Raw genomic sequence first — 14,929 nt, 5'->3', positions numbered from 1 at the left:
AAATATTTTTATAAATACAGTGAGACTATCTACTTTTGAACTGCTGGTTGTACGTAGCAACAATACACAAACAAACTTACCTACCTTAATCTTTCTTGAATACTCTAAAAGGACACTTTTATATTTTAGTTCAAGAAAACGTCCAGTTCAATATCACCATTATGCCACTCCACACAAAATTAATTTAATTAAAAAAGTAACAGAACAGGTTCAGATGAAATGTAAACACAGCAAATATAACCAAACAAAGTTTTAATAACGCTCATAGAAAATACAATCACCTTATTAATTTAAACATATTTTTACATTTTAACAACAATTTGAAATATATATTAAGGAAATATATATAGAAATTTAACGTAAACATTCATTTTGGGACAAAACAAGCAAAACGAATAACCTCGACGGGAATTATGTCAAAACTGTCATTTGTTTGACGCCATTGTTGCCGCGCATGCGTATTTCTTTCTAACCTAATGCGCATGTTTATTTTCTAGTCGGCTTTTTGTATTTTAAGTTATATTGAAACTTTGAAATATTTTTTTTGTTAATATGCTTAAATTCTACTCACAATAGAAATAGAATAGATACGTATAGATTTTATTTGTTTGTACCATAAAATATTTTATTAAAATAAAACCTAATATTGTGAATAAAATATTGCACATCGACAAAGAATTTAAAAATACTATTATGAAAAGAAAAATAGTATTTATTTTGTTCCTTGAAGTAATATCGACCGTAAGCCACGGAAATGAAAAATATTGATTTGTTTGAAATTAGTATCTATATATATTTTTTATCTATTTATTGCATAATAAAATAATATTATTTTATACTATAGTACATTAGAACGCTATAAATTTTATAAATATCTAAATATTTTTTTCAACTAATATTTTAATTCATAAATTTATTTTTTATCATTCAAAGGCATGCTCAACATAAAATTGAAACAGTAAAGAACAGGATCAAGTTCTGAGTTTAAACCTTAAAGCATCTTCGTGGGAATTAAGTATCTGTGTACTTTTTATGTAACAATAACTAAAATTTATTGCCTCTGAGGTAATCTTGAAAGGTGACTTATGGCGAAAGTTTCTTTAAAATAAGTGATGATGTACTTTCTAAAGTTTAATTAAATTTTTAACGAATAGCTCCTTGGTGTTAAGTTATCAAGATAATATGAATTTTAAAGGTCGGTAATTGATTTTTTAAATATATTTTTTATTTTCGTTTATTTTAAATATTTTATTTAAAATCTTTTATGAATTCATTTATTAAGTTGTATCCAACAAAAAATATATTACGTGGTATAAATATATATATAGGTAGCAGTGTTTTATAATAAAGTTTTTTAATATTTAAATAAATTTATAACATTAAACAATATGAGTGATTGCTTGTTGTTGTCTGTGGCAACAAACTAGGTAGGGTAATTATTTAAAAAATAGTGATGATTGAAAACCAATTCTAAATTGTCTGAATTAAAAGAGGTTTTACAGTTATTTACTTTGATTTGATTGATATAAGTAGTTAATTTCAACTATTTGCATATTAAAAAAGTATTTATATTTGTAGTTTTAATTGAAATAATCTTTGTAAAATGTAAATGCCCAATAATTAATGTTGTATTGATCCAAAAATTATGAACAATGTGGTGAGTATTGATTCAATTCTTCCATTGTTGTTTGTAATTTAAACTTAAATTAATCACAGTATTCAGTATCTTAGTACAAGTGCTTTTCGTAGTAATTTTGTTTTTACTATTATATATTGATATATTAATAGCGTAAGCTGATTTTTGTCCCAGTGATTATGGGACGATAGCTGCACGTAAAAAATCGGTTATAGTCTAATTTTGAAGAACTCCTACCGTAGATGTGCAAAAAAATAAAGAGGATTCTTGATTGCACTTTATTAAATTGTTATGATTTAAAAAAGAATTAATTTTAGACAGCGGAAAAAAGTTACTGGCCCCGTAGAGAGCGGCGCTATGGCTGTATAAAAAAAAACAACAAATGTAAATCGTGCGAACAAACGTCGTCAATGAAATTAAATAAAAAAACCTGTCATAGGTTTCGAAATTTGTAAAAATCTGTTGAATAAACGAGAAGTTTCGCGTACGACCCACTAGTTTGCAATTTTTGTGTGTGATAAACCCAGTGAATTATAAAATGGCGATTCAAGCGTGGCTCAAAACTAGCGAGATAAATGCTTCGTAGTAATATTTTTTTATTTATTATACTGCATTACTTAGGATATATAATATTTTAATTATACCAATATTTAGTTATCTAACTTAAAAATGGAAGAGAATACTAGATATTTAAAATAATTATCTATAATAATTATAATTCTATACATTTTTACTACTCATTACTATACAACGAAGCTTCAACATAACATTCTCAAATGTATCGTGATCTTTAGTTAAGATGCAACCACATTCTCCGATTAATTTTAAATGTAGAAGGCGCTGAGTATATCGCAAACACGGTTTTCGATTTGCAACATGGATACGCGTAAATTACATTGCTTTGGGTACAACTCACGTGTTATATTGCTTCGTACAAATGCAAACGTTGCAGTGGCATTACCACGAGTTCTGGAAGTCATAGCATATGTAGGTATATCTGACGGACAATTTTTTTACGACTAAAATAAAAATATTGCGTGATAAATAAATTGATTAAAAAATCTTCAAACAAGGTAACGAGGACTTGATTTAATAAATTTTAGTAAACATACATACATTTGATATAACTTTTTTTTAGTGTTAGGACACACTCTTTTTGCTTCATCGTTTCATTTCCACTCAGTCGTTTTGTAGCTTTTCTTGCACATTAATGTAATGGGATTTCCATTGTAGGATGCCATGTGATCCTTCCGTCTCATGGGTATATTGTCCTGAACTGTGGTATCTTCGAGTCTCTTTTAATCCAATAGCCGTTCTATGGACACAACTTCACGTCTAGACATGTATCTGGTTGCATATGGTCTGAATTTTACTTCACATGTGCCTCACATGTGCTCGGTAGTAGCTTGTCTAATACCGCAAATTTTCTTTAATATTCTTCTTGTAAACGATTGTAGCCAGTTATTGGCAACAGATATTATTTAGTCGGTACGAGCCGCCAAAAAGACCGGAGTCCGTTTTGAGCCAGGTTGTTACCGACTCGAAATTGTGGTGCATCACTTTTATTTCTCTGCTTTAGTCTTTCCTTCCCCACACAGGTGCTGAGAAGGTAGCAATCAAATCTAATCATGAAATCGAACTCGCCCATTACTACAAGTAGTTCCAAGGATCATTTAAACAATTGAATTCTATGTAGGTCTGAATATAATGTTTCAGTGTCTTTATTAAATGAAACTCTAATTGATACCTGTATGATATTGAAGTTCACTGGCGTTGCTTTTAGTATCATCATTCAGTTGCTAATTGGTTCATATTTCATCTGTAATTCCTTGACCTTTAAGGACTAACATACGTATAAAACCTACAATCTATCACATGATTGACTCAGTAGGTAGACATATGCAATATATGTTACACACACATTAAATGTAGCAAGACACGCTGTAAAGGTAATATAGTGATGGTACAGAAGATATTTATGAATGTTCCGGTGATATAGTTTCCTTAGGGTTACTGATTCCATGCAAACGCATGGGCGGCTTTAGTGTCCGATTACAATTAAGTTTAATCGTACAAATATTTAAAAATACTTAAGGTACAGCTTTTCCATGAAAAGCTGTGCCTTAGCTTATCAGGATAAATGTATAAGAAAAATAAATAATTTTCTATAATACTTATTTTATATAATCAACATAAGTGTAAAATCTAAACACGGTTACTAATTAATCGTGTCAGTATCGTCGTCTTGATTAGAATCTGGTTTATGCACAAAAAATAAAGAATAATACTTGACACGAACCAGAAAAAATTACCGTAGTAGCTCAGATGTGTATTAAGAAATAGACAGCGAGTGTTAAATTGCATGAATTAGACTTTGCTCTGTCTATCCTTTTGATATTTTGATCCATACAGAAATATTACCGTAGAAAAATTACCGTAGTAGCTCAGATGTATATTAAGAAATAGACAGCGAGTGTTAAATTGCATGAATTAGACTTTGCTCTGTGTATCCTTTTGATATTTTGATCCATACAGAAATATTACCGTAGAAAAATTACCGTAGTAGCTCAGATGTGTATTAAGAAATAGACAGCGAGTGTTAAATTGCATGAATTAGACTTTGCTCTGTCTATCCTTTTGATATTTTGATCCATACAGAAATATTACCGTAGAAAAAATTACCGTAGTAGCTCAGATGTGTATTAAGAAATAGACAGCGAGTGTTAAATTGCATGAATTAGACTTTGCTCTGTCTATCCTTTTGATATTTTGATCCATACAGAAATATTACCGTAGAAAAATTACCGTAGTAGCTCAGATGTATATTAAGAAATAGACAGCGAGTGTTAAATTGCATGAATTAGACTTTGCTCTGTCTATCCTTTTGATATTTTGATCCATACAGAAATATTACCGTAGAAAAATTACCGTAGTAGCTCAGATGTGTATTAAGAAATAGACAGCGAGTGTTAAATTGCATGAATTAGACTTTGCTCTGTCTAACCTTTTGATATTTTGATCCATACAGAAATATTACCGTAGAAAAATTACCGTAGTAGCTCAGACGTATATTAAGAAATAGACAGCGAGTGTTAAATTGCATGAATTAGACTTTGCTCTGTCTATCCTTTTGATATTTTGATCATCCAGAAATATTAATTCGAGAAAACGGTGACTACAGAAACGAGGGAAATAACATCTAAGCCACATCTGTTGGTGATGCCAATGCCACCAGGTGGCCCATTTACCCATCCAACTACTATTGCCATAAAAAAAGAATAGGAATCACTTTTATTTGGTACAACTAATGTGATTTTTATGTCCAAACGAGCTCTAATAAAATTCCAATGTTACAAAACAACAAAAGCAATTTTCGATGCGGATAGATTTAATAATGTTTCGTGTCTGCAAAACAATCTCGAACATTCTGCAATATTAACAAATTATCATATTATGTAGTTACCATCGCAGTGGTGTAAAAAAATGTATCAATATTAATCAATAAATGGATCAGCCAAATTTCAATCTTGTCTACCTATATTACACAAATATTAATGCTACGTTTTGACTTAAGACTACGCTCAATTGAAATGTCATGTTCCTTCCTGGAAATGAAGGAAATGGATCGAACGGGAGGGAAAATTTTCATTTACATACATTTCCTTTTATCGACGTATTTACTTACTAGTATAAATTTAGATATTTGTGCTTATAGGTTTATATATATACCTAAACCATATTAAAGTTGCAAAAATATGTATCAACCTAATGTTTACAAATATACAATACACGCGTGTCACGTCAATAGTCAAAATTTAAAGCGAGAGAAACTGCGAAGATACATAATTATATAACAATAATATATTAAAACCTTTTCCGAAACACGCTGAATCTTCTGAAATAAAAATAACTTCTCATTTATTATTTAAATGATAGATATAAAAATATAAATATATATATATTATGTAAAAATCATGTTTTTAACCCTTTTATTTTAGATCGACTACATACCGGCATCTCACCAGTAAAATTTGAATTTTATCACGCGATGTTATTTAATCAATGAGATATTTAAACATTTCTCAACAGATCTATTCGATTTTGTTTTGCTATGCGTCGTACAACACATATATTTTATGTCCGATTTAAAATTTTAAACGTAAAATGAAAGTTTCTTTTTACATTGAAGTTTTTTAGACTAACTTTAAACAAACAATCATGAGGTGCGGTATGTTATACTCTTCCATTGATCTCCCACCAATATTTGATCTTGTAGACAACTTATCTGCAGTTTTATTTGAAGCCACAGAAAATTATATATTATATTTTTAAATGCGGTAATAAAATATAATTTTCATCTAGAATATTCGCATTATAAATTTTTATTGTTTTTTATCGATTTCGATTTCAGTTACTGAGATAGTGTTGCCACTGTTAATTCAGGTCGGCTCACGTTGGAACAGGTTGGTTCATATTGAATCGCATTTGTTTTTATTACGTAAACCAATTTTATTCATAGTCGCTACAATGTCTCTTCGCCACTCATCGTTGCTATAAATTTTCATGACAATTAGCCGTCGAGATAAATTACATCACTCATTGGCTGTTGGTTGAGGGACAATATTTGCTTTCCCCCTCACATTTCCCCCTACAAACAGTCCTTTGTGCGGGTTGCAATGGAGCCATTATGGGTTCTTTTATTTACTCATTAATTACCTATATTTATGTAATAAATATGGTTATTGTATAAACGTGTTTTATCGCATAAAGATCCACGTTAGAGACAGCACTTTCTGAATTAATACAGAACATGTAATAAAAAATGATTACAGTAATATGAAAAAAGAGCAAATTCTATTATTTATTACAATACTAAAATTACTGTAAACTTACAATTTTTTTCTAAGTGAAATGACAAAAAATATATTCCTAGAAATTTCTACCATTATAAAAGAAATGTAAGTAACATAGAAATGTGGCCTACAATAATATCCAAGTATTATATTTATTTTTACATATTTATCATTCATCTATTCTTATTTACTATTTATGCCTAACATCCATAGGAATAAGGATAGAAAATCAGTGCATTCTTCACTTGCTTTCTTAGTAAACGATTTTATCCCTAATTGACGGAGAGTTTAGAAAGTCTTACTTTAATTTTTTAATATACGACACACTTATTTACCACTAAATATATATATTAGATTTTATATTTCATTTCTCATTCGACTTCATAGTAACTCCTTTAATGTTCAAGCTGTATCTAAGTTTGTGGAATTCTTCTAAGAACAAGACGTGCACAATTACTAGCTTCGTTTAAGAAATTAATAAAGCAACACTATCTTACTCTAGCGTTGTATATTTCGCTAGTATTCAATTATTTACGTAAATTGTATGTAATGAATATATAATATACTTAAAGACTAATTGTTTCAAATTTGTACACATATTATATGCTTAAGGAAAAAAATATAACATAATATTATATAAGCAAGCAAACATTTTAGTATTGTCCAATACCCTGTACATTGTACAAGTTAGCATGATCTTTTTGACAGATGTAAATTTTTGTGATCGACATAACTTTGCAGTGACATATATATTTTTTTAATTTAATGATTTTAAAAATTGTAAAAATATTTAGAAATTACATATAACACAAAAGTCTAAAGATTCAAGCGTTATCCGAAAATTTTAAGACTTTTTACTGCTTCAAAGTAAAATTCAAAGGAACACTGAAATTAAAAGACACTTGTATAATGTTACATCGGTCGGACGGATGGGACACGAGTAACAGGCAGTAACTGTTACAAATATTGATTACAAAAAATCATTATTAAAGATCATTGTTAAGTTGTTGTTACAAACGGGGATAGTTGAGGTCTCTTTGGCTAGTGGTTGGGGTCTCTTTAGCTGATATAACTCTTTTTAGAAAAATAAGGTAAAAAAAAAGAATTCTAATTTGAATTATACAATAGTAGTATTATATAATATCCTATTCAAAAAGATCAAGCTAACTTGTACAGGATATAGTACTGCTACTATTCATAATCAAATAAGATTTTCTGGGGATGACATTGAATCTATTTAGTGCAATTACAATTAACCTTAAATTGAAAATCCAAACAGTTGTCATAAATCAAAAATTTTGAAGTTTCTAGTGCAATTGTAAAAAAACATTGGCATGAAACAAAAAGCAATTTTAATTAATTATTCCTAACAGTTGCCATATTAGAAATAGAATTATACATAAGGTGTTAGAATTGTATTTCATAAATAAGTCAACTATACAAACATAATAATTGTAATTGGATTTTTGGTTATTCCGTTGATTTACCGTGATGACGAAATGGCGTGACGTAAACACTTCACAGCGAATATAAATTAGCCATAATATTAAAAATTAGAAAAGTGAAGTATTTTATTAGCATTCATATCAGATGGTGAAATAATTGAGCAATTTTTGTTTTTACAAAAGATATTTTGTTTAAATGTTTTCTCACCAACTTTCAAGAACTCCACTTTTAATTTAATAATATTGTTAAATAATAATTTAACTCAATTGACTCTATTGATAAAAGTCGATCTTTCGGCGAATCTAAAGGTCATAAGTCATAACAAATTCTACAACAAGTATCAAATGCCGATTATGAAGTTTAGTATAAAATCATAAAGTGAAAATTATTAATGACAATACAGTTTAAGGATAAGAACTTTATTGCTCCATCACAAGATACGCGACTAGAGTTAACAAATATATGGCAGTAATTTGTAATATTCTAAGTATTAAAATTAGTTCCTGGTGGCTTCAACCTTTGCGTGTGCTGCATTGTATTCAATCGCCCTAAGGATGTAGTCTGGGATTGGGTGGGCGACGGGTAAATGGCTTCCCTGTAAAATACAATATAATTAGCAAAATCTAATGTTTCAGAAATTACCATATTTTATAGAGACAATGAGATTCGAGATCAAATTAATTATACAATTATTTTTTTCTATTATTTAAGACAGCAAAGTTATAAGTATTCCTAAAATCAATACAAAGTGTAAGGGTCAAATTCAATAATATTGTAACACGATTGATTACTTTCCTACTTGTCATATATGGCACGTCACCTTTAGATCCCACGATGCCAATTTGAACATTATAATGCATCGTTTGACCTAGGCGGAATGCAGTGACTACGTTTGCGTAAGACACGTGGGCTCTTCATTTGAATAAAGTAAATTAATATTTCTTAAGAATCAATCACTATTACATTCTAAGTCATTAACTAGTAGAGACATTTAAAAGTTAAATTTTAGTTTTTGATTTTGAAAGTTTTAATCCTAAAGATCACATAAAATAAAAGTTTTGAGCAAAATGTTGCATAAGATTGCCAAATGCTTACCTCGGGTTGGTATCCGTTCTCGTTGGCGACGTATTTCAGAGCATAAACTTGTCCATCATTACCAGTGTAGGAGTTTGAGCCCTGGACTTCAAGAGCCTCGTCTTCCTGTAAGAATCAGATTACATTAAATAACGTATACATTCAACTTTAGTAATTAACAATAATGTCGTAAAGAAATGACATTAATCTCTTTTCTTTTTAATAAGTTTCGTCTACGAGTTTAGATGTTTTCTGATAATACAATTGTAGCAGATGAGAAATTAAATAAATTATGTCACAGCACGCGGTCGGGCAGTGTTAGTTGGAATTTATTGTAATTTAAATATACTTAAGAGTGACCTGACCTTAAGGAAAATATCAAGGTTGAACATTTTAATTTATGTACATATTTCGACTATAAGCTCATCTGCTTTGTAAATGTCTTTTGATTTAACCTTAGCTCTGTGGTGATTAGCAATTTATAATATTACACTTTTAAGAGGAGTTAAGATATTAGTATAAATAACATGTTGCTTTACCTTGCCGTGTTTTATTGTAAAACACGGCAACTATTTGAATGAACCCTTCATGAAATGCATTTTTTTACATTGTCAATACGAGTTTACAAAAAATCTTCTGATAGGACGATAGCATTTGTAATAGGGAAAGTAAATATCAAACTCTAAGAAGTGTCTACAGTCAGAAGTAGACGGTAATGGCCTAATATTAAATTTACTTACGCGACCAGGGTTCTTCACAATACCGCTCTCTTGGGCACTAATTCCATTGCTGGTTTGGAAAGAGTATTGGTATTGGTCGGGGAAGACATCAGCATCCTGTTGGACAATTTCTGCAGCAGCATCCTTGGTTAGGAGGGAAACATCAGCAGCGGCGACGGCCACGAGGGCAAGGATTGCAACAAAGGATTTCTGAAAAATATAAACAATGCAAAAATTATCTAATTAAAATTATTTAATATATTTTTGTTCCTTTATTTTAGTCGTATTTTACTTTTACTACTCAAATATTATTATATTGTCAGTGTTATATTATTAAATTATAATGAAACTAAAATTTAAAAAAATCAACATAAACTAATAAGTTTTAACTGTAAAAGATTATATTATTTATATTGATTAAAAATATATCATTATTACATTGATGAAGAAACAACTAAAAGGATCAGAGAGTGACAGGTATATTTTTTTAGGATGCCACTGATGTTGACCTTGGGCTTATGCACTAATTATGTACAAAAATATCGCTGTTATTTTATTATACTTCTAGGTAAATTAGTTCTAGCCCGCATGGTAATAATATTTATCGCAAAGGGACGTTAATAATATTTTAGGATATATATTTAAGTTTGAAATTTCAATTCGTGCCTTATTGGATAGTCTGATTCACATAGTAACTTCTTAATCCTCACTCACCATGATGTGTGTCAAAGTTAGCAGACGATGTGTAACTGTGATTATAAAATTATCGTCACGCTTTTTATACTCGGTGGAATCACTTTATTATGGGTCTATGTATCGACATTTGAATTATTTTGCAACAAAGAAGCTCGGATATTCAATGTGATTTGAATTTTTTTACAAGGTGAACATGAGTGTTAGTTTTTTATACAACACATGTGGTCATTTCATAAAAATGTTAATATGTGATCAGATCATCTATAAAATTGGGAACAATATACTTATTTTTCTTATTGTTAAAATATTTTGGTAACTATTTTTTAAATGAAAATAGTACTCCTTAACGTTTATGCCACTGAACTCTTCCTAAAGAGCAGGTCAGGATATTGATGATAATTTTTTTAGTGTGTATTTGAGGGATGATATATATAGGGTACCAGATTTTTTTAACAAATGTATTTAAATCACCAGAATAAAGTTGGGACGAGTAGCTAGTTGGAATAAATATATTTAGACAAGCAAATATGCCAACTGGTGAAAGTCACGTCATGACGCATAAATCAGTCACTCATCGTGTCAATGCACCGCCTGTTTTAAGCCCAAAGCTATATTCTTTGTGCCTTATACACAGGCTCATGTATCCTTAGAACTGGGAACTAGCGAATTTAATATAGGTAATCTACCCAGGTAGGTGATTTTTATCGTTAGAAAATACGTTTATTATTTACCAAATAAAATCACGATTATCTCTCCATCGAAATGAAATTTTGTAAGATCTCTTGCGCATATTAAAGTGACAACATCGACTTAAACAAAGCCCTATTTATAAAAAAAAAACGCATTTTATTTAGATACAGACATAATTGTTTTTTTGCAGGAATAGCATTCATACCACTTTGAGTTCCATGATCCCGTCGTCCATAATCTTCAAATATCTATTATTACTTATATTTAAAATATTAATCCATACTAATCCATACTAATATAATAAATGCGAAAGTAACTCTCTAAAACTTATATTTTAGACACTTATAAACTAACATATCATGACACCCACTAAGGAGGGAATTTTGGAAATTCTACCTCTAAAGGGGTGAAATAGGGGTTGAACGTTTCTATGGAAGTCCGTAATTTTTTAAGTTAGAAACATGAATCTTTATTTATGGGCTACCGATTAAAAATGAGTTGATTCGCATTTAAGCGTTGCTGGATATTCTACCCTAAGGGCTGAAATACACACCAATGTGAGATACAAAGAGGTCTTACATTACGTAATTTATTAAGGTAATTTGCAAAAATATTAGCATTGAAGTGAATTGAACGAAACAAATAATAATCCATACTTCCATATACTATATTATATAATATTATAAATGCGAAAGTAACTCTGTCTGTCTATCTGTCTGTCTCGCTTTCACGCCAAAACTACTGGACCGATTTAAAAGAAATTTGGTACACAAATAGTCTAGAGCCTGAGAAAGGACTTAGGCTACTTTTTAATTGGAAAAAAGTGCTGTAAAAGGTTGAAAAGGGGGATGAAAGGTTGTAAGTTGTTGAAAATATTGTCATTTTTAGAACTAGAAGCATAAAACTCATATTTTAGGCTATATATAACATATCATGACACCCACTAAGAAGGGAATTTTGGAAATTCTACACCTAAAGGGGTGAAATAGGGGTTGAACGTTTTTATGGAAGTCCGTCATTTTTTAAGTTAGAAGCATGAAATTTTACTTTTGTGTTACTGATTAAAAATGAGTTGATTCGCATTTAAGCGTTGCTGAATATTCTACCCTAAGGGCTGAAATACACACCAATGTGAGATACAAAGAGGTCTTACATTACGTAATTTATTAAGGTAATTTGCAAAAATATTAGCATTGAAGTGAATTGAACGAAACAAATAATAATCCATACTTCCATATACTATATTATATAATATTATAAATGCGAAAGTAACTCTGTCTGTCTATCTGTCTGTCTCGCTTTCACGCCAAAACTACTGGACCGATTTAAAAGAAATTTGGTACACAAATAGTCTAGAGCCTGAGAAAGGACTTAGGCTACTTTTTAATTGGAAAAAAGTGCTGTAAAAGGTTGAAAAGGGGGATGAAAGGTTGTAAGTTGTTGAAAATATTGTCATTTTTAGAACTAGAAGCATAAAACTCATATTTTAGGCTATATATAACATATCATGACACCCACTAAGAAGGGAATTTTGGAAATTCTACACCTAAAGGGGTGAAATAGGGGTTGAACGTTTTTATGGAAGTCCGTCATTTTTTAAGTTAGAAGCATGAAATTTTACTTTTGTGTTACTGATTAAAAATGAGTAAATACGTATTTAAACGTTTCTTGATATTTTACGCCTTAGGGGAGAAATCAAGGTTGATATTCCGCATACAGGTTAGTCTGAAGGCCATCATTTTTGGGGTTAGAAGAAAAACATTTTATTTTTGGGATATCGATTAAAAATGATTTGATATGTATTTAAACGTTCCTGGATATTTTTCGCCTAAGGAGGGAAATAAGGGTTGACATTTTGTATATAGGATAGTCTGGAAGACCGTCATTTTTGAAGTTAGAAACAGGAAACTTCATTTTTGGGCTACTGATTAAAAATGACTTGACTCGCATGTAAGCGTTTCTGAATATTCTGCCCTGAGTGCTGAAATACACACTAATGTTCTATACAAAGAGGTCTTACATTAACGTAATTTTTTAAGGTAATTTGTAAATAAGTAAAAATATTTACAAAACGAAATCTATATATACTATGTCTATAGGATGGCCTTGGTTCGGCCACACGCCTAAAATAGCTGCCATATTCATGTCATATTTGTTAACGTCAGTACATCCTAGAATCTCCAGGAGCAGGATTTTCAATTCTATAATAAAATTTCAACAATAATTTTATACCCAAAGGAATGTTTTCTTAAAGCTGACGTCAAATATAAAAAAAATATTATTTACAAAATGCGTATTCTTTGATTGTCAAAAAGGTGACTTTCCAGATGCTTGATGCCAAAGCGTAAGTTCTGCGGGCTTGTCACTGGTTCTTGTCAGCAGAATCTAGATTCCGAACCTGTGTTAGCTTTATACAATATAAATTTTAAAACGAACACGTTGCTTGTAAGGCACTATTGTTAAACTATATTTTTCATATTATTGTCGTATGTTTACTTATATTGTATATTGTAAATAGGTATTTACTTCGTGACAGCACCACAAACCTGGGGTAATAAGATGTTATGTCCTGGGTGCGGGACGCCTGTTACACGTAGTCATTCGAACAAATTCCACCCAACGAGAATTCTTAGATAAATATATATATATATATTTAAAAATATTTAATTATAAAAGCGCTATTAATGATATTATTATAGATTTTGATTTAACCAATGTTAAACGAAAGGATAATATAATATAAATGATAGTCTTATAATAACGCTTAATAATATATAACCTTGTCAAGAAATATTAAGTTAAATCGAAATATTTAAGTTTGTTTCTTTTTTGTGTTTAGACATATTTCGATATTTTATAATCTTCAAGAATATATATCAAAATTACGTATTATACAGAATTATTTTGATTTATAATTAAAAACAAGGTTTTATCAATATCCATATAATAATTATGATATATTAATGGCAATTCATAAGCAAATAATACAAGTCGTCCATTTTATGGTTGAGCGTGACCTTCGCCTACAGACACTGATACTGTAAAAAATAAAGACAGATCTAACATCGCCAATATACCTCCAACTGCGAGCTCATATGTTATAACATGTAATTACAGTCTAGCTTACCATAAAATCAGATCACTGCAATAAGGGTTCTTCCCTTAAGCACGTCTTGCTGGTAAGTAACACTTACAAGTAGTTAAAATCCTAATCATAACAAATCATAACATTATGAACAAAGGACATACGATTACAAAAATAATTAGTATGTAGGAAGTACCTACGTACTAATGCAAGCATCCTGCAAGCGTTATACCTAAAGTATAATTAAATAAATAAGCGATGTACATACTCAATCTATATTTATTAGATTTTTTCACAGATTGATGGTAGGGCTTTGTGCAAACCCGTCTGGGTAGGTACCACCCACTAATCAGATATTCTACCGCCAAACAGCAGTACTCAGTATTGTTGTGTTCCGGTTTGAAGGGTGAATGAGCCAGTGTAACTACAGACACAAGTAACGTAACATACTAGTTCCCAAGGTTGATGGCGCATTGGTGGTGTAAGGAGTGGTTAATATTTATTACACAGTCATTGTCTATGGGCGCTGGTGACCACTTACCATCAGGTGGCCCATTTGCTCGCCGCATACCGATATCAAAAAAAAAAACAGATACATGTCCGTTCGTCCATCGGTTGCTATAAAGCCGTATTATTATCTAAGATTTTTTTCTTAGTAGTAATCAACATTAACAGCTTAATATAACAATAATTTAAAATATAATGTCTTAAAAAGAACGATATATACACC

At 30.2% G+C, this 14,929-nt stretch overlaps 2 protein-coding genes across 2 annotated transcripts in view; both read right to left on the bottom strand.

Moving 5' to 3' along the window:
- Nucleotides 1-273, bottom strand: part of LOC113397851 (putative polypeptide N-acetylgalactosaminyltransferase 9) — a 191,065-nt gene extending 190,792 nt beyond the window's left edge. The window contains exon 1 of the mRNA XM_064216777.1: nt 85-273. The gene's annotated coding sequence lies outside the window, so the exon portion shown is untranslated. The remainder of the gene's footprint in view (nt 1-84) is intronic.
- An 8,065-nt stretch (nt 274-8,338) lies between these two features.
- Nucleotides 8,339-10,548, bottom strand: LOC113397909 (cuticle protein CP14.6-like). Its single transcript, XM_026636440.2, has 4 exons — nt 10,443-10,548; nt 9,750-9,938; nt 9,031-9,135; nt 8,339-8,530 (listed from the first exon to the last, which is right to left on the bottom strand). The coding sequence occupies exons 1-4, from the start codon at nt 10,443-10,445 to the stop codon at nt 8,432-8,434; spliced, it is 396 nt and encodes a 131-aa protein (XP_026492225.1). The 5' UTR covers nt 10,446-10,548; the 3' UTR covers nt 8,339-8,431.
- Between the last annotated feature and the right edge of the window lie 4,381 nt (nt 10,549-14,929).

Source organism: Vanessa tameamea, chromosome 13, assembly GCF_037043105.1.
Source record: "Vanessa tameamea isolate UH-Manoa-2023 chromosome 13, ilVanTame1 primary haplotype, whole genome shotgun sequence".
In the NCBI taxonomy this organism is placed as follows: Eukaryota; Metazoa; Arthropoda; class Insecta; order Lepidoptera; family Nymphalidae; genus Vanessa; species Vanessa tameamea.
The sequence above is the reverse complement of the archived record's forward strand: the minus strand, read 5'-3'. Positions and strand labels throughout refer to the sequence as shown.

Coding starts and splice junctions, on each gene's coding strand:
- LOC113397909 (XM_026636440.2), bottom strand. Junction 9,136..9,749: donor TTGTGAAGAACCCTGGTCGC/GTAAGTAAATTT, acceptor TGATTCTTACAG/GAAGACGAGGCTCTTGAAGT. Junction 8,531..9,030: donor AGAACGGATACCAACCCGAG/GTAAGCATTTGG, acceptor TGTATTTTACAG/GGAAGCCATTTACCCGTCGC.